The sequence below is a fragment of the Tachypleus tridentatus genome, chromosome 10 (genome assembly GCF_004210375.1).
Source record: "Tachypleus tridentatus isolate NWPU-2018 chromosome 10, ASM421037v1, whole genome shotgun sequence".
Taxonomy (NCBI): domain Eukaryota; kingdom Metazoa; phylum Arthropoda; class Merostomata; order Xiphosura; family Limulidae; genus Tachypleus; species Tachypleus tridentatus.
Genome location: NC_134834.1, coordinates 38,052,283 through 38,076,857, shown reverse-complemented (window position 1 = coordinate 38,076,857; position 24,575 = coordinate 38,052,283). Strand labels below are relative to the sequence as shown.

At 32.1% G+C, this 24,575-nt stretch overlaps 1 protein-coding gene across 2 annotated transcripts in view; it reads right to left on the bottom strand.

Annotated features, from left to right (window-relative positions):
- The window catches only part of LOC143229078 (F-box/WD repeat-containing protein 1A-like), a 73,036-nt gene extending 54,504 nt beyond the window's left edge, over positions 1–18,532 (bottom strand). The window contains exons 1-2 of one of the 2 annotated variants that reach the window (XM_076460860.1): positions 18,310–18,532; positions 6,969–7,191 (exon numbers count right to left, since the gene is read on the bottom strand). In XM_076460860.1, the coding sequence (XP_076316975.1) occupies positions 6,969–7,191; positions 18,310–18,414 (328 nt within the window). In that variant the 5' untranslated portion in view covers positions 18,415–18,532. Of the gene's footprint in view, positions 1–6,968; positions 7,192–18,016; positions 18,122–18,309 lie in introns of those variants that run through there. The other variant, XM_076460861.1, reaches the window with a different exon arrangement.
- Positions 18,533–24,575: the final 6,043 nt, after the last annotated feature.

Below are 24,575 nucleotides of genomic sequence, written 5' to 3'. Positions count from 1 at the left end.
CCAGATGTACCAAAAGTTATCACATTGCATAAAGAGAACTGAACTGGAAATTGCACGTATTTAAGTATGATATTGGATGGCCTCATGTAGGAGATGCATTTCGCGATGAATTAAGCTGTCTGTTGCACTTGCTGTTTCATAAGAACATTTATGTGAGATTGATACTAAACTGGCTTTATTCTAGTTGAATGAATTTTATAGATCAATTAAGAGCAGTTTGTTGAATCACATTGGCTTAAAAGTATTTTTGCTATATGATCAAAGAAAATGAAATCCTCACATTTCTCACGTTGATTATGGTAGTTTTAATATATATATTAATTCACACTTGGAATTTTAAGCAGCATTGTTATTTATGCTCTTTGGACAAAGTTAAGAAGTGAGAAAGACTATGAATTCATTCCTTAAAAATGATGGCCTGACACCACATAGAACATGCTCACATTTGACTGGTGAGTTGCTGTATATGAAGTTGAATGTAAACATGTTCTATATGGTGTCAGGCCATCATTTTTAGGAGTGCAATAATGGTCTTTCTCACTTCGTAACTTTCCTATCATCAAACTGATCAATTAGGATTATCACACTTATACAGAAGTCCAGTATAACAATTTTTATCCATCTAGTATCATTCCAAGTACCTGTTTCAAACTAAGGTCATTAACACTGAAGTGTTTAAGACAAAAATATTCATATTTTAAACTCACATATACCTAATTTTATCATTACATTGAGTAATTACAATTACCATTTACACAGAGATTGAGTATTTTATATTAAAACAATTTGAACATCACCACATCTTATATGCTCTAGTTGAATGCTGTGCATCAAGGACACATCTGTAGTTGTTTCCATAGCAAAAATCTCAATCATAAGGGTGGTATGTTTAAAATATAACACCCATCCAAACATGCTTTTCATATTTCATATACAAGTATACAAGAATGATAGTTTCCATCACTCATTTTATCAGTCTGAATGCATAGATTCAAAAGCAATGGATCCAGCAACTTGACCAGAATGTCATGAAAAGAATAGCATGCATATCCATTTCCTTTGCCAGCTAAAACTCTCTCAATATGGGCTCAGTTGATTTCACAGACCATGTGACCTCTTTCAATTCATTTAAAAGACATTTTATATTTGATACTTCTAAGTGTAAATATAGTGTGTACCTTCACAAAATTTGGCAGTTTTCAGTTAATAAGTCTTTCCCATTCAAAAATGATGATTTTTTTGTGAAGTTGTTTTTTAATAAAAATACAACAAAGATTTTCCATAAATATATTCAGTATTTGTTTTGAATAGTCTGTTTGTGAAGTAATTTTCATATTAAAATTCAAAATACTTTTCCTCGTCTCAAAAATCACAAATTTCCGTTGTGTAATCCTTAAATCCTCCTAAATGAATTTCAAACATTTTTTGTCAGCAAAACTTTATAGTTTGTTATTTTCTCTACTCTATCTCAAAATTGAATTGGTAAATTTGACTGAACTTGTAACTAAAAAAAATTAAAAAAATCTATCCCTTTTTATCTTTCTAGCATAATTTCAAATTTTAACATGAAACTATATTCACTTATCCTTAGTAGCTCTAAGTTTGTAACACGATACATCTACTTATAATTAAATTTTATTACCCTTTGAATAGCATATAACTAATATCTGTATCATTATAAGTTATAAATCACTTGGGGAACACTCAGCTCACATTACACACTAACAAATTACATTACCCACAAGCACTACAAGCTGCTCGTGTGTGCTTGGTGAAACATTTTTATTATAACATTATCATCATTATTTATTTTACCTAACCTAATCTTAATCGACCTAAAAGGATTCCCATTTTCAAATTTTAGTTACTTTTATAGTTATACATAAATAATAAACATGAAATACAAGAAATAAAATATGTAACCAAACTACTTTTTTCTTTCTGTCAATTGTCAAAGAAAGTTATCCCTAATTTTTTATACTAATTATATCAATGTACTTAATTTTTATTTAGTTAAATAATGTAAACAGACTAATAAGATATAAAAAGTAGACAAATTCCCTTACCTCTCAACATTGTTTTAGCTTTATAACTATGCAACAAGAGTTTGTTACAAATTCATCTTTGCTACTCATTAACTTTCTCACAGGGACAATGTTGGTACTCTGAATGAAACTAAAATTTAACTGTTCAGAACATGACATTATACAACACATTATTTGGTGGAAGAAAACTCTGACTTTCTATTGATTATAGGTAACATATAATTAAATACATGTGAGAACTATTAATACATTATGAAAGTGAGGATGTGACAGGTAGGTGTGGCAAGAAGGGTCTGATATTCTATCCAATAGCTCTGTAACCAAACAAAATTGAAGACTATAAAAAATAAGGTTTGTCTGAGCAATGATGATTTTACAGAGAATAATTTACTTTTAATTTTGAGGGTTGGTGGATAAAATAGGGAAGATGACATACTAAAAGAAGATGTCACTTGTGTCATACTAGGAAAAATTCAGGATTTTCTTAAATATTGTCTTGTAGAATAAAGAACTTAAAATTTGTATGCTATTTAAATATGGATTATTAACAAAGATTTTATGCTACTCTAATTGGTATTACATAAAATGATCAATTTTAAATGTAAAACACTAAACCCTTGTGTCATGTGCAGTAAAGAATACCTGTGGTGATAGGAGTTAATGAAGCCTCCAACAGTTCAACAAACATGTTTTGGAAACAGCTTAGTTATTTTCCAGACTTAGGTCTTTCTTGACTATGTTACATACTGTTGCCTAGGGTACATTGACAGCTCTTGTCCCCAACCTTTGTATTCATGGTTATTTTCTGTTATACAAGATACTGTACTTTGTTTACCATAGCTAAGATATAACTTTTTGTAGGTTTTTCTCCATATGGTCTTGAATTCTGAAACTGATCCCTATTCATTTGTTTTGCAATATCATTAAGTACAAGGTATATCCCATCCTCTTTAAAATTATAAATCCCTGACATGAACACACCTTAACATTCTGAGTGTACAAACATTTTACATCGAAATAACTTTTATACACCCTTCCCAAAAGTGATAAAATTTGGTTGCATCACACTACCTATGAAATATCAAAATGTAATTAAAAACAATGTTTTCATCAATGAATATAATTTGAGTATCTGAATAAAAATATAATATGGAACTCATAAAAACCATTTTTCCCACTACCTGTAAATTTTAGTCTATTTTTATCTTTATCTGCCACAAACACTTTGTGGTTATATTAATTTTGACGTCTGTGAATAGAAACTATTAATTCTGCATTTTGATATGCAAAGCATTAAACTGGATGGATGATTAAAGTAACTACTGACTCGAACTGTATGGATTTCCTAATGGATTTATCACAGCATTAGAAATTATACATTAGTAAAGCAAAATATTAGTTTCACAAATGTCACCTTCAGCAAAAATCATACAGTGTTGTTAATCTATAGTAAACCTGAATTATTAACTTGGTTAAATTGCTCTTCAAGAAGAAATTTTTAAAAATTTTAATTATTAGATATTTGCCAGGATTTTCAAAGTTGCAGTGTAAGACTGTTCAACTAAATAATATTAAGCCCAATAATTTAAAAATGTATTTTTAGTTTTGATACCTAAATATTCCACTTTCAAAAGTCTTCATATTAGCTTTGCTTTCATTACATTTTGTCTTTTTTTTTGATGATTTGAAGGCATGAAAATGGATCTCAAGCTTTAAAGAAATTTATAGTCTGTTAAATTACAGTAAATGAGTTCATGTTACACTTCACTAAGTTAGCAACATATATACTTGCAAGTATAGGGTTAAGTGAATCCTGAAATGGCTCCTAAACACATACAAACACACAAAACTGAACACATCTCACCAAAGACAACTATCAACAAATACACAAAATTATAGGAAAAATATGAAACAAATGTTTAGCTTTCAGCTATCTAAAATTTCTGGTTTGCATTCATTTATACTATATACAAGATTGGGCTAAAGGAACACATACTTTATGTTGCAGCATATAGGACAACTTTTTCTAAGATAATGTTATTCCAATAAAAGTGATTTAGCTTTTACAACAGATATAAAAAAAAGTAAAAAAATTCTTGATTATCAGCAGAACCTTGAGATCAAATGAAATGGTCCACTTAGACACACCATACAATACTCTTCATGCAGTCTTTGTTTTCAAATTTTAAGAAATGATATTACAAAGGTTACAACGTATATTCTAATTGTAATTTTAGCGATATATCTAACAACTGAAGATCAAAATGCTTCCACCAAAAAATATAAGATAGGAAGCAAGTTTCAAGAATCAATCATAAAATTTGCCAAAAAGACAAACAACTGTGTAAAGGCAGACAGGGAAGATTCAAAGTCTGTCAAGAAGGAAGTGTACTGGTGAAGAATGAAAAATTGGTTTCTGGCCCACACTGAAAATATACACTGTGAAAAGTAACAAGAAATGAGATTATGCTAGAAGCCAAGGCAAGAGCCAAGAAGAAAAATATTTCTGATTTGACTAATCAGAGTTGGTACAGCATGAAGTAATTCAACTTGATCCTATGACAGAAAACAATGCCTACCCACAAACTGAGGAGACAATGATCCCATGGAAAATTGTGATGCTTACAACAATGAAATAAATACAAATGAATTCAATTAATTTTTTGGCAATTCAAATTCTAAAAGTGAGAACTTTGATGAATTTTAAATTTTGTTGTCAGAACTGTTGAATAAATTGTACTTGAACATCTCCCTGTAAATATATGTTTTTAGAAACATATGTGAAGGCTCTTTGTATAATTTTGGATGGTACTTATATAACAGTAATCAGAAAATTACAAGAGTTAGGGACTGACTTATAAGCAGCAATATATGGTATACTCAGATGTAACTTACACATCAAAGAGTCTGTATACATTGTATGTAAGGATTAGCCAAGGTACTCAATAGGAATAAAAATATGAGTGTTTTACTTTAAAAGATATAATTTCCACTCACTTTCATTTGTTTCTCTAGTCAACAAGCCCCCCCACCTCCGGAAAAACTGTAAGACACCACTGTTGAGATATTGAATTAGAAAGTGACCAACCCACCAAATTGTTAATCTTTCTTCTTGTTTCAGTTGAGATAACTCTAGAACTACTTTATCACTAATGTTAAACTTAAATCCACTCTTGTGTTTCTAGACAATGCATTATGTCATTGCTTATTTGGAATAACTAGTTGCAATTTAAAAAAAAAATTATAATTCCAGTGTAAATATTAAATTATCCCTTGAAGTTAGCTTTCTTACAGAAATATGGTGTTCCTTTAAAAAAGCTTAAGTACAGAGTGAAACCGGAATTACCAGCCAATAACAGATGAAAGTTAGATAGCTGTAACATGTAGTACACTCAATGTAGAATACAATTGGTGTCTTTAGGAAGCCACTCCTATGACATACATGAAGTGGAATATAAAAAAAAATATCAATAAACACATCACTTTATTACATACATTCAAAGAATATTATAACTTTCAATAAGGGAAAACAATTTTACAAAACAAGCAATAAGAACATTTCATAAAATGTCAAATTATGCAGGGATGGCAGTGCCAAAAAGAAGGCAAAGAAGGATATTAGGATTATATATATATATGTATTATACATGTATTATTGTTTCCATTCTTTTTGCCACTACCATCCCAACATAATTTTACATTTACAAAATCTTTATTACTTGTAATGTATGCACACACACTCACTGTAATGTAACATTTACACAAGCTAGACAAAGATGACAGTGTTTTACATACGTTTATCTTCTTGAAACAAAAATTTAACCTTAAACAAATACATTATCCTTGCTACTTTTTTTTTTTTTATTCACAGAACTTAATACAATATACTCTGTGATTAAAGCTACAAAAATTGGAGGCAGTGCTCATAGAAACAAAAATGTCAATTCTAAAAATGTTTTTTTGGTGTATTTACACAAGCGACAGATTACTGACATACATTCTCTCTATAATCTTAATGAAGTAAAACACAAATGTGATAATAGGAAGTATTCAATAAACATTTCTGAATCTTCAAAAATTTCATCATCAGTAATCTAGAGGTACAAAACAAACAAATATTTGTGATTACAACATAAATATGATATACATAAGAAGTAAATAATTTGAATGTACAAATTATAACAAGAGAAAATGAAAAATGTGGCACAAAAGAAAGTTAAATTAAAACAGGTTTAAATGAATATTTATTATTTTTGAACAGAAAAGCTTTTATTTACAACATTTTTTTTATTAAAAGTTCAGTATTATGTTTGGATGTTCTGAGAATTTTAATGTTGGAGAGAAAATTTGTAAAGGTCTGCTACATAGTCACTTGCATATTGCAGAAGTGTGAGTATCAAGGCTAATGACAAATGATAATTTGCACTGATAGAGCAGTATAAGTTGACAATTTTTTTGTGAGCAGAAGTAAGATATCATACAGGAAACATTTTTCCAAAAATCCATTAAACATACTACAAATTACACTAACCAAAATTAGACAATTGAAGTCACAGGAATTTAACTAGGCAGTCCTAAAAATTTAGAAATATCATCAACTAATAAATTACCAATGAATTCTAAAAATATTTCAAGCAAAACCACTATAATTTCTTTATAGCTTTCAAGATGAATGTTATTATGATTTGGAGTTTTCTCTTTAAAACTTTTTCTTTTTTGCAAGATAAAATACTGGCAATTGTGCAAATTCAAAATATGCATGCACATTTAGTGAAAGAGATGTTTGATAGGATACTAAATTCCAGTTATTTTCTTGTATGTGGCTACAGTAACATATTAAGTTGCATATACATAAACATGATAATCAGGAACATTTGGTCCAATTATGTTAATGCACTATATTTTAGTGTTTTATATACTTACTTGGTAACAGGGAGATGAAGTCTCTTTGCAACATAGGACGAAGATAACAGCTAACATGACTGTGTTGATAATGTGACATCTTGGAGAGTAAAAGTTCAACAAATTCTACCTGATCATGTTCATTCCACTTCTCAAAATATCCACAGCAGATTTCCTTTTCCTGTAGATATTCTGGGGAAGGTTCTTCTCGCATGGGATTTTCATAGAGAATAGTCATTGGTACCTAAAATGAACAAATGGTCTTATATAAAGTTTTCAATTTGAAATAAGGTCGTTAATAACTATTTTGATGCTTCTTGTTGAAGACATTTAAGACTTGCTTGACATATAATAGATTTAGAACATATATTAAATAAACTGATATAGGTATTTCAAAGACTTCAAATGTCAAAATACACTAACCAACATTCTCTCTCTCATAATATTTGTAGATCTCCAGTAGATTTTTAAAATAATTCATTTGCAGTTTTTGTTCAAATTCAACTTACTTAACATATTTTAACATAGTAGCCTAAGGCATCCTAAATAGAATACAAGTATTATTGGAAATTAGTTAAATGAATTTATCAACTTAAACCACTATTGTGGTATGCAAATTTGAATTTAGTATACCAATTCTGACATATGAGAATTACATTTAGTTTTTAATCATATTTCAGCAAAACAACTCAAACAGTGGATGTGCAAACTATCTGAAATAAAATTTTACAATGAGATTTTCTAATGAACTCTTTAGCAGAACATATAAAAATAAAGCATGACTTATTCTTATTACCAGTTGTGATAAAGATGGTGAAAAGAACGTTGAAGAGAAAGAAGAACGTTTGAAGACTTTGGAGCACAAACTCCAAACATCAAGGAAATATGGCAAACAATGATTATTACATATAGCTTTGGTGCCATCATTGAGAGTCACAACAATGGCAAAACAGTAAAATGTGGCTTATTGTGACCTGAGTGTTACACAAACACAATGGTGCATCAGTTCCAGATAAAAGAAAATGATGAGTTAGAAAACTGTGACCAATGTGTTGTCTAGTTAGAACAACTTCCTCTTTCCAATCCTTATGGAAGCAAGACAGCCAAAGTCCAATAGAGGATTTTTATTTTGAAATGCTTGATTTTATGTTGCTCATTCCAAGTCCACTGCCAATTGGCACAGAGCAGAGCCTTGAATACAAAACCATAGTCCATGTATGGAACAGGCACAGCAGGGATAGTGCCAGAGCATATAGATTTAGCTGCAGTGTCAGCAGCTTGTTCATGCGAATACCAACGTGACCCAGTATCCAGAAAATCTGGATAGAAGTAGATGTTAAAGAGAAATAATTTTTTATCGGCGAGAACAGGCTGTGAACTAACTTGAAGCAATTCCAGGGCCAGCAGAGAACTGAGAGAATCAGTATAAATAGTGCAGTTTGAGTACTATTTAGCTTCTATGTGATTCATGGCAAGAGAAATGGCGTACAGTTCAGCAGTAAACACAGAAGCTGTAGAGGAACTCTGCACACAACCAACAAACCACAACAAACCATGGCAGAGCCCACACAGTCACATGATTTTGAACAATCTGTATAAATAGGAATGGAAGGATGGTTCGAAAGACGTTCAGCAAATAATAGATAGTATTTCCAATTGGGTGTGTCTGCTTTTCTCAGACGACTTAAAGATAGGTCACATTTGGGGATTGTAAGAAGCCATGGTGAAATCGGCTGACCAGTGGATACAGCAATGTTATCCAAGGACAGACCCAATTCATCCAACTGCATCTGGATATGATGACCAAAAGGAGCAATGGCAGATCATCTGTTCTGAAAAGGTATAGAACAGTGAGGAAGGAAAACACAACCCCAGGTGGGATGCTTTGGTAAGGAATGAAGATTTGAAGCATACAGTCAAAACAGTTTGGAATGTATGGCTGTACCTTGCCTTGATGGTGGCAGGTGGACATGGTGATGTAAATGTCAGAATGAGAACATTGTTCAACATCATAATTCCATCTTTGTGAGGAGATACACCACACTGAAGAAATTAGTGAAAATCTTTGACTCGGGGATGTTCTTCAAATCCCTCTCAACAATAACTCATAATTATGAATTCAAAGTAGCATAGAGTGTAACCTCAATACGTATATCCCCAATTGCCTTTGAATGCAAGAGGAGTTCACTGTGTTGAGATGTGGATATTTCCACCAATATGTTACCAGATCGAAGCTTCTTTACTGACTTTGGAGAGCCAGCAAGTCTCTCTAGTCCCTTCTGAATGAGAAAGGGAGAAATTTGCCTTAAAGGTTTGTCTGAAAGAGAAGGTAGGATATGAAAATGAGGTACAACAGGTGTTACAGATGTTGAAGATTGCTGTTCAAAATCTTCAAGACATGGTTGTTTACCTATAGACTGTTTTTCACCATTTTATTTAAGTTTTTATTTGGAGAATCCATAATAAGAAAAGGAATATTTCAGTGCTCACTGACCCCACCCACATTGGAGCCCTGTGAGGGGACACACTATAATGTTAAACAAGGACACTGCAGGCAATGCCAGGGTTTTGTGAGTACTATACCCAAACACCAGCATCAGATACAATGTCCACAACACCTGTTGAGAACATCCAGCACTGGTACTTGGTTGACTTTAGCCCAAGTGGACCACCCAATTAACCCAACGGTGGCCATCCCAAGGCCACCCATCCACAAGAATTCAAGACCAAAGTGGTGTGTTAGGGTTGGACCCCTCAACCACCAGCATCCTCTCCTCCCCTTCATGGGTCACCATGCACAACAAACACGTGGATGGATGTTTAGATCCCAGAGGAGGTAAACTGAAAGAACAGAACCTTCCCTGGGAGATCCCCTCACCAACGTACAGGAATTTACACCAAGGGAAATTCATTTTTGAGGAAAACTTACTAAATATTTTGTCACTGTGCATCAATGTACAATGTTTCTGAAGCCATGGATAAAAACAGATATAATAAGGAATAAACCTCAGTGTGATATATAGAAGACAAAAAAAAATTCTATTAAATACTTAATGTTTATAATGACAATAAAGATAGTAAGCAAAACTAAGGTTCCACATTATCATTTACTTCTACACATACAAGTATAAATATTACACCCTGAGACAGTAAAAATGTTCCACTACAGTATCAACATAAAATCTAACACAGCTGAGAAGTAATAATAAAGATAAAACTCATATATTTACAAATGTAAATAGTTCTGTATTTCATTCATTAGACTCTTTTTAATGTTGTTTTCTCAGTTTATATGTTTTTGGGTATAGTCAAAAACAAAAATCTAAAATTAATTACATATAAATTAACCCCACTGACACGAACTATGGGTGAAAGGCCATGCCATCTTATTTGTCAATTCACATTCAAATTATTACTGAACTCCTATTATATGAATACATGTCAATAGGTTTGGCTGTTCTTGTTTGATATGTTATGGTGCAAAGTAATACAACCAAGCCAAACAACCTGTAAAAAAAAATAACAGTAAAAGTATTATAAAGTATATAGGGAAATAAAGTTAAAACAAAAAGAGTGGCCCAACATTGTATAAAAACGTAAATATAGAGTTAAAAATGTCAATGGCCCTTAAAAAATTTAAAACCATTTGGAAGGTGGATGGTATCCAATGTCAGAGATAAACAATGGTAAAAATGTCTAAAATGGTGCTGTTGCTCACAATTGTAATGACAGCAAGACAGTAAAATGTGAGCTATTGTGATTTGAGTCTCACAGACCACACGCTGGTTCCAGATAAAAGAAAATGAGTTAAAAACTGTGACCAATGCTTATGCAAATAAGTTGGCCAAAGTACAATAAAAAGTTTTATCTAGAAAAACATGTTATTACTTTACTCACTCCAAGTCAGTTGCCAAATGGCATGAGCCAAGCCTTGAATTCAGGGCCATAGTCCATGAATGGAATAGGCATGGCAGTATTAGCACCAGAGCAGAGAGAGTTAGCTGTAGTGTCAGAAAGCTTGTTCCCGCAAATACCAACATGGCCTAGATAGAAGTAGATGATAAAATGGGCCAATCAATTTTGAATATAGATGAGAATAGGATGTGAACATGAAACGATTCCAGGGCCAGAAGAGAGCTAAGTCAATTACTATAAATAGTATAGTTCATATACTGCATTGCTTCTATATGATCCAAGGCAAGAGAAATGGTGTACAATTTGGCAGTGAATACAGAAATTGCAGAGGGAATCCTGTGAGAAACCACTAAATCACAATGAACCACAGTGGAGTCGCATGTTTTTTTACACCATCCGTATAAATAGGAATGGATGGATGGATGGATAAAATATGTTCAAAAACAGAAGATAGTACTTCCAATTGGGAGTATATGCCTTCAAATGGCTCAAAGAAAAGTCACACTTTGGGATCATAATAAGCCATTGTGTGATTGGTTGACCTGTGGAGAGGGCAACATTATCCAAGGACACACCCAATTCAGCCAACTGTATATGAAGGCCAAAAGGAACAACAGCAAACAGTCTATTCTGAAAAAGCATGACCCACTGAGGAAAGAAAACACAACCCCAGATGGGATGCTGTGGTAAGGATTGAAGTTATGAAGCATACAGTAAAGACAGCTGCAAACAGTTGTGTGTAAAGGAGGTTCATAAGATTTGGTGTACAAACTCTCGACTGGTGAAGTATGGAAAGCTAAGATGCAGATAGTGGATGAGGTCCAACATCTTCAAGACCAAAATTCTGGCAGAACCACAGACCAGAAACCAAAAGACCAGTTTTCATCAACTGAGGGCAAAAAGAAGATCGATCCACTCTCCAAGAAGGAGAAGAGAGGACACGGAGAATGTTCAATGCTCTTGTACTCTTGATGCGTGGAATGAAAGTCAATTTATAGTCAACTATAAGCCCCAAGAACTCCGTCTTCAAGGACCACAGAAAGCATAACTTCACCGAGATGGAGCTCAGAATCAAGGCAAATGTCCAATTGGTGGCAAAGGTGCATGCAGACAGTTTTATAGAGAGAAAGGTAAATCCATTTGCCGTTGTTCACTTCAGATTGAGAGCAGTCTGTAGCTATTGCTCAATAAATCTCATACTCAACAACTAACACAAAATGTGTCATTAACATAGAATCTGTTTGCAAATGTAGGGAAGAGTTGTCCAGTAATGACATTAACCTTCATAATGAATAGTGTGACACTCAAGACACAGCTCTGAGAAACTCCAAGTTTCTGCAGAAAAAAACAGGAAATTGTCAAACCCACACAAACTGGGAATTACTAGTCCATTAAAAAGTTTTGATAAAAATGGGTAAATAGCAACACAATCCATATGAATGGAGGTCTTGCAAAATGCCATGCCGAGATATTGTAAGCTTTCTCAAGGTAAAGAAAAACAGAAACAAGATATTGTCACTTGAGAAAGGCTTCACTGATTGACATTTTAAGTCAAGTCAATCAGGTGGTCTATGGTGGAATGCTGTCATCAAAAACCCACACTGGATGGGCAAGGGAAGGTTTGATTCCTTGAATCAAACAAGACAAGCATTAACCATCCTTTCTAAGATTTTATAGAGACAGCTCATCAAAACAATTGGACAGTAGTTTGAAGGAATCTTGGGATCTTTCCCAGACTTGGAAAAAGGGAAGACAATAGCCTGGCACCAAGCATCAGGAAAAGCATTCTCCTGTCTGATCCAGTTAAAAACAACCACAAAAGTAGCAAGAGAGGCAGGAGAGAGATGGTGCAGAATCTCATAGTGAATATCATCAGGTCTGACCAATGTACTGTCAGCCCAATAGAGCAAGATTGAGTTCCACTAGTGCAAAGGGGCAATTATAGTCACAGAGATCATCAGCCCAAAAGGAAAGAGGTGATCGCACTGCCCAAGTCTTCATGGCTAAGAAGGTTGGGGAGGGTGAAGCAGAAGTGCTAAATGCATGAGAAAAGCTCTAGCCAAAAGCATCAGTGATGACTGTTGAAGGCACAGAGAGATCTGTCTGCACTCCCATAATAGCAGTGGAATGGAGTGCATAAGCATATGTCCAAGATGGAGTGGGGGGACAACTCATGAGCCTCAGGATAAGATATTGTTCATAGTCTTCAAGTATTGCACCTTTTTCTCTTCCACCCACTTAGGCAATAAACAGAGTAAGATGCATGGAAATCACTAGAGTTGACACAACATGGTTCCAGTTTACACAAGCATGTTTCATAGTCTTTGCCACCACATTGAGCACATATTGAAGAACCACAACAGATGTATTTGATCTTTGAGTGACCAAACGACTGACACTGAAAACATCTGAGAAGGTTGGAAATGTATGACCATATCTTAGAATTAAGATAACCTGCCTTGACTGTGGTATGTGGATGTGGTGATGTAAACATCAGAATCAGAACATTACTAGGTGTTATAATTCCATCTTTGTGAGTAAAAATTTGGTGCATTGCAGAAACACTTTAGATGAAAAACTGATGAAGATCTATGACTCAGAAATGTTCTTCAATCCCTCTCAACAATAACCCCTCTTGAGGAATTCAGGTTAGCATGGGGAATAACCTCAATAGATATATCCCAACAGTCTTTGAATTCAGAAGTTTAGTGTGTTGTGGTGAGGATATTTCCATCAAAATGTTTCCAGAGCATAACTTTCTTACTGACTCGGGGGAGCCAGCAAGCCCTTCTAATCCCTTTTAAATAAAAAAGGAAAATATCTGCCCTAAGGAATTTTAAGATGATGAGTATAATATGAGAAACCTAGGTACAGAAAACAACTCTAATGGTGATTGTTGAACATAGTCATCCATTAATGGCTGTTTACCAATTATAGTTTTTCTCTTCATTATTGGGGGTATCCATAATAAAGTAAGAACATTCTAGTGCCCATTGTCCCCACCCACCACGGAGACATAAGAGGGGGTATGCACTGCAATGCCAGGATTTCGTGAGCACTATATCTAAACACCAGCATTAGACACAATGTTCACAACACCTGTTGAAAATGTCCAACACTGATACTTGGTTAACTCTAGCCCCAGTGGACCAGCCAAATGACCCTGGGGGTACCACCCCACAGCTGCTCATCTACAGGAATTCAATACCAAAATGGTGTGTTAGGATTGGATCCCTCAACCACCAGGATCCTCTCCTCCCCTTCACTGGTCATCACACATGGCAAAAGTGGGTGAATGTTTAGTTCCTAGAGGAGGTAAACAGAACCTTCTCTGGGAGGTCCCTTCACCATGTACATGAATCCACCTTGAGGGGACCAAAATATTAACATTATTATTTCCAGTTTGTTCAGCTTCTGGTCAGTACAGATGGTAATTAGTGTTATTGCCTTGTGATTTGGGACTGTAGATTCTTTTCCTTTTGCTACCAAACAGGTTCACCTTTTTACCCATGGGTGTATTATATTTGTGACATTGTTTTGTGGTTACAGCAAAGCAACTGAGGCTATCTGCTATAGTCCCTAACACAGAACTACAGGTTCAGGAGAAGTCACCTGCTCACTAGCACCCACTGTTAACTCTTGAGCTACTGTTTTACCAATGAACAGTGGGACTGACAGTGACATAATAGGGTCCTTATAAGTGAAAGAGCAAATGTGTGGTGACACCAAATATCAAAATCTACAAACTTTCTTTGCAAATACATATTATGTTGTGTAAACAACAAAGTTAAACAAGAACACCACACTGAAGCTATTGAATATGGTTTGTGTGACAGTATTAAATGAATTTATGTAAAGATTAATGCAGCAGATCAGTGTTAAGCACCACAATAACATTTAAGTATATATTAGATTGAGGAATAATTCCTGAGCATTTTTAAATAATTTCATTCAAGCATTACATGCAAGACTATACAATACTTCAATGCATGAACACATTACACCCAAAACATTTATTATGATACTTTATTTCATGTAATACCTAGGTATATAGTATGCATTGTTTTAAACGAAATTGCAAGAAATTAAATGCGAAAAGCAGATGGTGTTGAAAATGCTCGATTTTGTCCATTTGACATTCCATTTAATGAGCTGAAAATGAAAGCAAATATTAAAGACATATGAAAATTAAACACACCATCTATTAGAGCAAAAAATTATCTACCAAATGACATGAAATATTTTGCGAAAGCGTTTCATTTATGAATATATTTTTTTAACTTGAAAAAACGCTCACAAATTATTCCTCAACCCAATATAAAGCATTTTTCTTTTCAGGAAAATGAGACTACCTTCCAAAACAAAAAAAGGACTACAAATAATAAGTAAACTCATGTCACTTATAAACTACAGATAATCTAGTCTTCCAAATATTTTGTATTAAGCAATATCATCTTTCAAATCTTTTTACTTGAAATGCAAAAGTAATTATTATATAAATAACATTTGGTGGTAGCTTTCTGTGGCCTCACACCACCATTATATTTGTTTGCCTTTGATGCTATCTGGTAGTACCATTTCCAATATTTCTAAAAGGTCCTAAATATTCCTTTCAACATATATTTTTTCTAAAGAAAATTAATACTAACAGAGTTAAGTAAACAAAATCAAAAGTAATGACTGCATTAAAAACAGCAAATCCAATCTTCTGACTAATTATATTAGTTTGTTGTAACCAAAACTAAGCTGTAAGAGTAAACCTTAAATTGAAAAAGCAAAATATTTTCTTTTATCAAAAATATTTACATTGATATCCTTATCAATTATTTCAATTTCTAAATCTAAATAATTTGTATCTGTATGAAATATTGAAGTATTTTCAGTTTCTAATTCTGCTGAATAAATAGTGTTAATAACATTAGTTAAGATTATTTATACTAATTAAATCATCTATATATATATATATATATATATAAGTTAAGGTAAAAATATCTGAATTTGTGTAGTTTTCAATAAATTTATTATCATAAGAGTAAAGATATAAATTTGCTATAGAAGTAGAATTTTACTAAAAATTTCTAATACCTACTTTTAGCTATGAATAAGATATTTTAATGACTTGGCACTATTTTATGCTGATGTACACCTTGCAGCATACAAAGGCTTGTTTAGAGCATGATAGTTATAGTAGATTTAATAAATGGGTGGTGGTTGAGAGCTATACTAGTCACTTTAGATTACTGGATAGGAACCTTCATACTAGTATAATTCATTTACTAGGCTACCAATTAATGCCTTTCTACCATAATGAGAGTTGGAATGCTAACTTCAATATTCAAGTTTAACTTACTTACCCCCAAATAGTAGTATCCTATTTTGGAGAGAAGTCACCTTCTCACACCTGTCTCCAGGCAGTAAAGGGTGCTATTGATATGGGGCATTGTGGGCTTGAGCACCCACATCTCACTCTCCTAATATCTATTTCTATTGTTATTCCTTTACTTTATTTATTTATGGGAGACTGGCAAATGGAGGTTAAGACTAATAGACAGTGTATCCCCACTGTACTGTGGGTCCTACTTCTGTAGTCACCTAGAGTACATTTTATACCCCAGATTACAGCTCATGTCCTGGGATCCTTTCAATGAGTGCAAGGTTTTTTGTTTTTTTTTCAGCTTTTGTTTGGTTATAACAGACTAACATATATGTGTGTGTGTGTGTGTGTGTGTGTGTGTGTTGTGTGTGTAGAAATTGATGAAGAAGAGAGAGCTTCAAGAACTTTTACTGCTACATTTTGTTCACACATTTCCTTAGCACTAAAGGTTTTTGTTTGTCTTTTCAAGAAAGATATCAGAAATGGTCAAAGCATTTTCTGTGGTTTTACTTATAATTTTACATAATGTAAAAATTAACTATTTTTAAGTGAGTGAAAATACTAGTAATTTATTTTGTTTTTTTTTCATTTTCCACTGTTTGATATAGCTAGTCTTCAACATAAAAGTTGAAGACTGTTTGGTAGAGCTCTTAATTGTTGTTAATGAGCACATGCTATCCAATGATTTAAATGACCTAAACTTAGCAAAAACATGCACAAGTGGTTGAATATATAAACATTTTCCCTTTAGAATGGCAGTATATTTTTAGTTGGATATTGCTGCAATTGCACTCTCTTGATATTTCTAGAAATAATACTTAATATGTAAATCAAAAAGATTAAACAGTTATACATTAAAATTAACTGTATTCAGCTTATATTCCTTTTTATCTTTCTGCTGTATATTACCCTGAAATGAACTATACACAGTCTTTTTTTACAAAAAAAATAAAAAAAAGAAGACTACCTACTTACTCATGTTTGTCAAATAAGGTTTAACATAAGTAAACACTATTTTGGTACTTATTTACTACGTTTACTGTTAGGTTTTATATTTTCTAATGTTTTAAAAAAGGAAAACATGTTTGAAGACAGAAGTAGCAATGATTTAATGACCAGTTTTAGCTTATTTGTAATATGTAGAAGTGAAAATTTGCTAATGTGCAAACACCCCAAGTTTACTGAGATAAAAGAAGAAACAAAAAGTCTCCCATTACAATAACTAGTGTTTTGTGCATATTCTTAGTAGCTACTCTTTAGTCATTTAAAGAAAAAGTTAAAATGTTTGTAACTTTCCAGATAAATACTTTGGATAAACGACTTTTTGTAGGTTCCTTATATTTAATGCAATTTTAACCATTTCTTTCCCTTTTCAAGTTTTATCAACAATAACACCAAAATTAAATCATATTCAGTTAAAAGAGTATTAGCCAACACGATATCAATAATATTAATAAACAATCCTACGTGGTGATGTTTCTTATTTTTACTTCCTAAGAACATACATGCAAACTAAATGCTCAGTAAGTTCGTATTACTATTATTATGGAATTAAGACTATATTTTCGTATCGTTGCTAACACCAGACAACGCTGTTAGGCTTAGTATTTTTAAGTTCCTTTTCCTTCGTCTTAACCATAGGAACAACTACAGTACTCCGTCGCCTTATTTTTTGCTTTCTACTTCTAGAAGTTCTAGTTATACACTAATGTTAAGGACTGTTGCTAAAGATAATTATTAAGTTGTAACAATTACACTAATTAACGCTAGTTAATCATACCAATTTTGAAATTGAAGATCTGCTTTGATGTTAGTCGTTTATCCAAACTAATAGTAATACTACAAAACACTGACACAATGAATACGAAAAAAGATGAGTAAAACAGACTCGGCAGACACTGATTTCAAATTAAAGATAGATTTTAACAATTTAGCCTACAGGTCAAAATAATTATAGTGCTTCTAATTATATTTTAGAGTACACTACTGTGCTGAGTTCAGTATATTTTTGAAATTATAAATCTTTTTTAATACAAGTCCTTTCCCTAAAATCACTAAAATTTATGAACTTACCTGACCAATTCCTGGTTTCTCCTCTATTATAGTAGTTGTATCCATAATTATTAAGTTAATTTTGCACTCTATAAATCCATACAGTAAAGACACGACAGTGAACATAAAAATGGAATCTCAAAAAAAAAAAAAAAAAATTTAGGCTAGCCCGTACAAGCACTCAGGTCATCACAAGTCTACGCGGAAAAACATGACGTCAGAAGTTGTCAGGCGAGGATACATCTTATGATGTCTTTTTGTATTTAGGTGTGAGAGCTTCGTAAAAGTCAGGTAGTTTTACCAACAATTAGTATAATTATAGAATTACATAAATATCTTAAAATAGTTTCTTTAAAGTGTCAGATACAACTTACTCATTTACAGTAAATAACGAAACTAAATATCAAAGTTAAACAAGAATATATATGTGAACGCCCATTCCCTATAACTGTAAAATGGTATAAAATTACTTATGCGACTTTAATTACTTTACACATTTCCACTTGTAGCTTACCTAATATTTATTGAGGACAACTTATTGTATTTGGTTATATGATATGCAAATTTCAGGTAAAAGATAACTACAAATTAGCTCAACATTCAAATATAATGCATCTCTAATTTTAATTAAAAATATATACAGTGCTATGCAAAAGTGTTAGGACAGAGTTAAAAATTAGATTTCAGGTTACTTTCAAAGAACGGCAGAAGATAAAACACTGGTAAAACATCAACATTTTATTTATCTTCATATGTGGGACAACAGAAACTCAGTGGAAGTGCTTGAGTTCGGCAAACAGTTAATATTTGTGTCACGTTTTTGCTTTAATAACAGACATTGTTGCAACATCGTTAATCAAAGTGTCATTTCAAATTTTTATTCTAAATGTCTCTAATACACTCCCATAATGTTTCTTTGGAAGTAATTTTGATTTGCCAAGTTTCTGATCGTGTCAAATCTTAGATCTACTCAATTAAGTTGAAATCGGAGCTCTGTGGCGGCCATTGCATCATTTGAATGACTCCAGCTGTTTCTTTCTTAGCTAAGCAATTGCTGCACAGATTGGATGAATGTTTGGGGTCATTATCTTCTTGGTAGTAAAATCCTTTACCAATAATACACAAACCATTGGGCACATCACAACAGATCAGTATATGATTTGCGCGAGTCTATTATTCCATTTATTTCGCAAATATCTGCCGTCGCTTCAGCAGACAAATAGCCTCAAACCATCACACTGCCTTCTACATGCTTCATGGTATCTTTCGCCTCTTTCTGCCGAATGCACAAACCACGCTTTTAACCAAATATTTTAAACTTAGACTCAATCATCTACAACACCTTTTTCCAATCAACAACAGTCCAGTTTTGTACTTTTTAGCAAATTTCGGTCTCTTGGCAATATTTGCAGATCAAAGTAAAGGTTTTTAACCACAACACCATCAAATCTTCAATTTTCGTTGAGTTTTCTAGATACTCTAAATCTGGACACTTTTCTGTCAGTTGGTACATACCTGTTTATCTCAAGCTTGAGATCAGTGACAGTCTTCCTTTTGTCATGGAGGCTGCATAAACGAAGATACATAAAATCAGTATCATTAAGTTTATGTGTTCTGCCTGTTTCTTTCCTATTTTCAAATTTACCTGTTTCAGTCTCACAATCTATGATGCACTTGACAGTTCTTGGGGAGCATTTCAAGTCTGCAGCAATTTGTCGGAGAGTCCAACCAGCATCATTTAAAGCTTTTCCGCAAACTCTCTGCTCTCCTGACAATCCTTTATGCCTTTTGGGCCGTGGCATTAAACAAACTTTAATACATAGTGTTAAAAACTGTTTTAACAAGGTTTATATGTGGAGTGCTATTGAATTGATTTCTTCTAAGATACACCAGTGCCATATACTAGCTTCTTTTTATATAGTTAAGACTGTGCATTGGGTGACATTAAAGTTATTTGATCAGTATGTTCATTCAAGCAAAATCCTTATGATATGCTCCTGGTACAAGTATATGGGAATTCTAAAGAATGATACGTATTCACATCCTGGCTCATTCAGTTTTTATCAGGGAATAGTGAACCTTTACTATAGTGGTGAAAATTACTTTATAAAGGAATGAATAATTAACCCCATAAAATATAAAAAATGACAAAATATTCTCTTGTCCTAAAATTTTTACACATTACTGTACTTCCATGAATATCTTTCTAAAACATTATGATAATATTATATTTAGTCAATTATTCTAACTTAACATCAGTTAGTTATATCATTATAACTCACGATAAACCAGTTGCTGTGTAATACTGTCTGAACTTTTATCTTTTACATATAAAAAGTTAATGTGCTGCTCTCGTTTATTTTCAGTTATACTTAATGGATAAATATTACATTTTTCGTAATAGTTGTATAAATTTATTGCTAATGCTTTCATTTTCTTTTCAAAATTTGAAATATTATTTACAGCAATCGAAGAATTAATTCCTTTGAGTTCTTGTTTACTACCTTTCAGATGTTCTGGTTTGTTATAATTACTGACTTGTTCTGGGTTGTAATTTTCTTTTGTCTACTGGATGCAAATATGTTGATATGCAATACATGAAAAATTGCTGATCTTCATTTTTGATGTTTGTCATAGTTTTTATCTTGTATTTTTTAAGGTAATTCAACATATTATGAACATCTTAATGAATTATATACACTGATTCGAAGGGCTAAACTTATTACTTTATCTGAGGCTCATTCTTTCGCTTCAAACCCAGTCATTTCTCTTAAAAGTTTATGAACAACGTCTCCATCGTAGTCTTCTAAATTAGTCGAATTTAGAATTATTTCATTTTTAGTTTGGAATAAACTTTCTTCTATTTCTTCTTGCTTTCGATAAGAACATTCATAGTATTTTATTTGTTTATGTCTACATTTCTTCGGTTTAGTAATTAAATCTTTTTTAACTCGTAGTTTGAAGCTAATATTTATATTTGAATTTTATCGATAAGATATTTTATTAAATCATCTTTCCTAAATTTAGAAATTTCCTTATATTATTTTATTTTAACAAAGTCTTTTGACCTTATAGTTTTAGATGGAAGTGTTAGCTCTATTTATTATTTAAAACCTTTTTATTAATATGGTCCTAATTCTCATTTCCATGAGTAGAACGTTTCTTGAATTCTTCAAGGTGTGATTTAAAGACTTTTAATCCATATTCACATTACACTTTCTCATATCTCTTATTTTTAGTTTTGCTGTAATAATAAATAACACATTTTTTACACCAAGACCTAAGACCGTCTTCGGTTTGATTATTTTTATTAAACACGTTGAAAGGCTTTTTCATCTTTACAGACACTACATTTTAAATTCCTCCGTTTATTTTCAGAGATTTTTATTAACATAAACAAATTTTATAATTTATTAATTAATGAATATTTTTAGTGAGTTTGAACAATTTTTAAAAATTAATATATGTATAGTTAAAAATTACAAATAACACCAAAACTCTGTTGTATGTGTTAAAAATGGGAATTTTCAATAATATATACAGTTATTGTTATAATCTATGCAAGAAACCTTATTCTAAAGTAAAATTTAAAATGATATACTTCATAATAAAAACATGATATATTTTATAAGAGTAAAAAATAAATTATTCATTTTTTGTTAGAAAGATCTGAGATTATTTACATGTTTAAAATGAAGTAAAAGAAATTAAATCAGATAAAAAACCGACAAAATATGGAAAAGGTTTATTTAAATACTATTAGAAATTAAAACTAATAGAATATAATGATAATTATAAAAATTTCACTTGAATCCATTAATTTGAAAATTCACACATTTGCCTTAATATGTTCGTCTTGTAAAAATTAGGCTATATTAATAGAAAAGTTTCTAAATAAATAGAAATACTTTTAAATGTAAAAAAATTGATATTTAGTTACAAGAATCTATCCTTCATTTTAGATTAAAACAGTAATTCTTGTTTAAAGGAAATGATGTAGCCGATGTATTAGAGTATAAAAATCTTACTCACGCTATTTATGACAATTATGATAGTAAAAAAAATAAATTAAAAATATACAGGGTGAATCCCAGACTCACTTTTTTAACTTTCTCCGCACAAGCCTTCAGTGTTTCCATTTATGATAACTGGTTGTACAAATTAATAAGTAGACTAAAATATATTTAGCAGAAAAATTTACTAACTGAGTAACATCAAAAGTATGACCATCAGTCACAAATTTGGGAAATATAAACAAGAATAAAAATATAATTTAAAATTAACGACTTAGCTGATTAAATTAAAAGTTTTGTTGAAAATAATGATTAAAAAACTTAATAAAGCCTCATGTAGTAGTTGTGCTACTAATTTAAATAAATTAAATTAATTTGTTTTAATAAAAAAGAATAATGTAATGAAATATCCTTATTGTGTAATTAGAAATAAAAAGTGTATTGTTAATTCAAGAGTATAAATATTAGTAGAATATTATCCATAGTTGGAAATAACTTTGAGAATTCTTTATAAATCTAATAGCACGGTGGACTCAGCAGTTAGTTCAATGTGGCTTTGTTATAAGAAAACACACACACATTCACCTAACAGCATCAATCTGTACAACAGAATAAAATAAAACCTACGCATTAAAATCAAGGGAATCATTGCAAAACCGCCCTCCACTAGTACAGCTGTAAGTATATGAATTTATAACCCTAAAATCAGGGAGTTCTATTTTCCGCGGTGGACTGAGCAGATAGCCCAATGTTGCTTTACTATAAGAAAACACATACACATTCATACGTTTCCAAACCGATTTGGCCCGGCATGGCCGGGTGGGTTAAGGCGTGCGACTCGTAATCTGAGGGTCACGGGTTCGCGCCCGCGTCGCGCCAAACATGCTCGTCCTCCCAACCGTGGGGGCGTTATAATGTGACGGTCAATCCCACTATTCGTTGGTAAAAGAGTAGCCCAAGAGTTGGCGGTGGGTGGTGATGACTAGCTGCTTTCCCTCTAGTCTTACACTGCTAAATTAAGGACGGCTAGCACAGATAGCCCTCGAGTAGCTTTGTGCGAAATTCTAAAACAAACAAACTATACCCGTGATGGGCATAACCCATTGTATAGCTTTAGCCTTAATTACAAACAAATTGGTGCAGTTTAAAAATGCTTGTGGTTTGTTTCGTTATTATGCACAAAGCTACACAAAAGTTTATCTGTGTTCTGCCCACCATGGGTATGGAAACCCGATTTCTAGCAGTGTAAGTCCGCAGATATACCGCTGTGCCAACGGAGGACAAAAGCATGTAGATATATTAGAAGGTATTATAAGTAAATTTGAAAGAAAAATCGTAAGAGTCAATTGATAAAGTTATTACTGAAAAAGTAAAAACATTAAAATACTTAACGATATTAGTACAGAAGCTGAGAGAAAAATACATTATTTAGAAAATAATTTATAAATGAAAAAACACTGAAAAATAATAAAATTATAAATGTTAGTCATCTTCTGTAGAAAACAATGCTGCAACATAACATTATATGGATAATTTGAACATAAATTTTACATTTTATGAAATTTTGGTGAATAATAATATTCTTATTGAAGGAATCAACAGTTATAATTTTATAGTTACGAAAATTCATTATGTTAGAAAAACACATAGGTTCAAGAAGTCTGATAGGTATTAAATAAAACCCCTGTAACATGAGCTATTTCAAAAGGTGGGTCTTTCTTCATCAAGGCAAATTTAGAGTCTAGTTCCATCAAATGCTACTTATATCAAAAAAGGGTGATAATGAAATAAAAGTATTTGAAAATGAAGAAAATACCTATTCATGGAATCTTATTTATTGTAATGCTTTTAAAAAATATTATATTGAGGTAATTTCGCTTCTAAAAATTGAGATTTCACATGTATTTATAGAAATACTATTCTGTAATTCAAATCAAAAGTATGATTTGTCAATAAAGTTAATAAAAAAGCATTAACCCCAAATGATGAAAAAATAAATATATATTTACCACCACATGGCATTAATAGTATAGCATTATGTCACTATACACACGAAAGTATTCAATTCGTGACGGTAAGCTGGTAGAGAGTAGTAAATACTGGCAAATTTGCACATTTTCATTTACATAATGTCTAAATAAAACAACATATGAATTAAGATTCACATGTATTTATACTAAAGATGTACAAAAATGAACAAAAATGTTTAGAAGTGAGTAGTTTTTCGAGACTTGCGACTATAATGTAAATCATTTTCATGTATCAGCCCCCAAA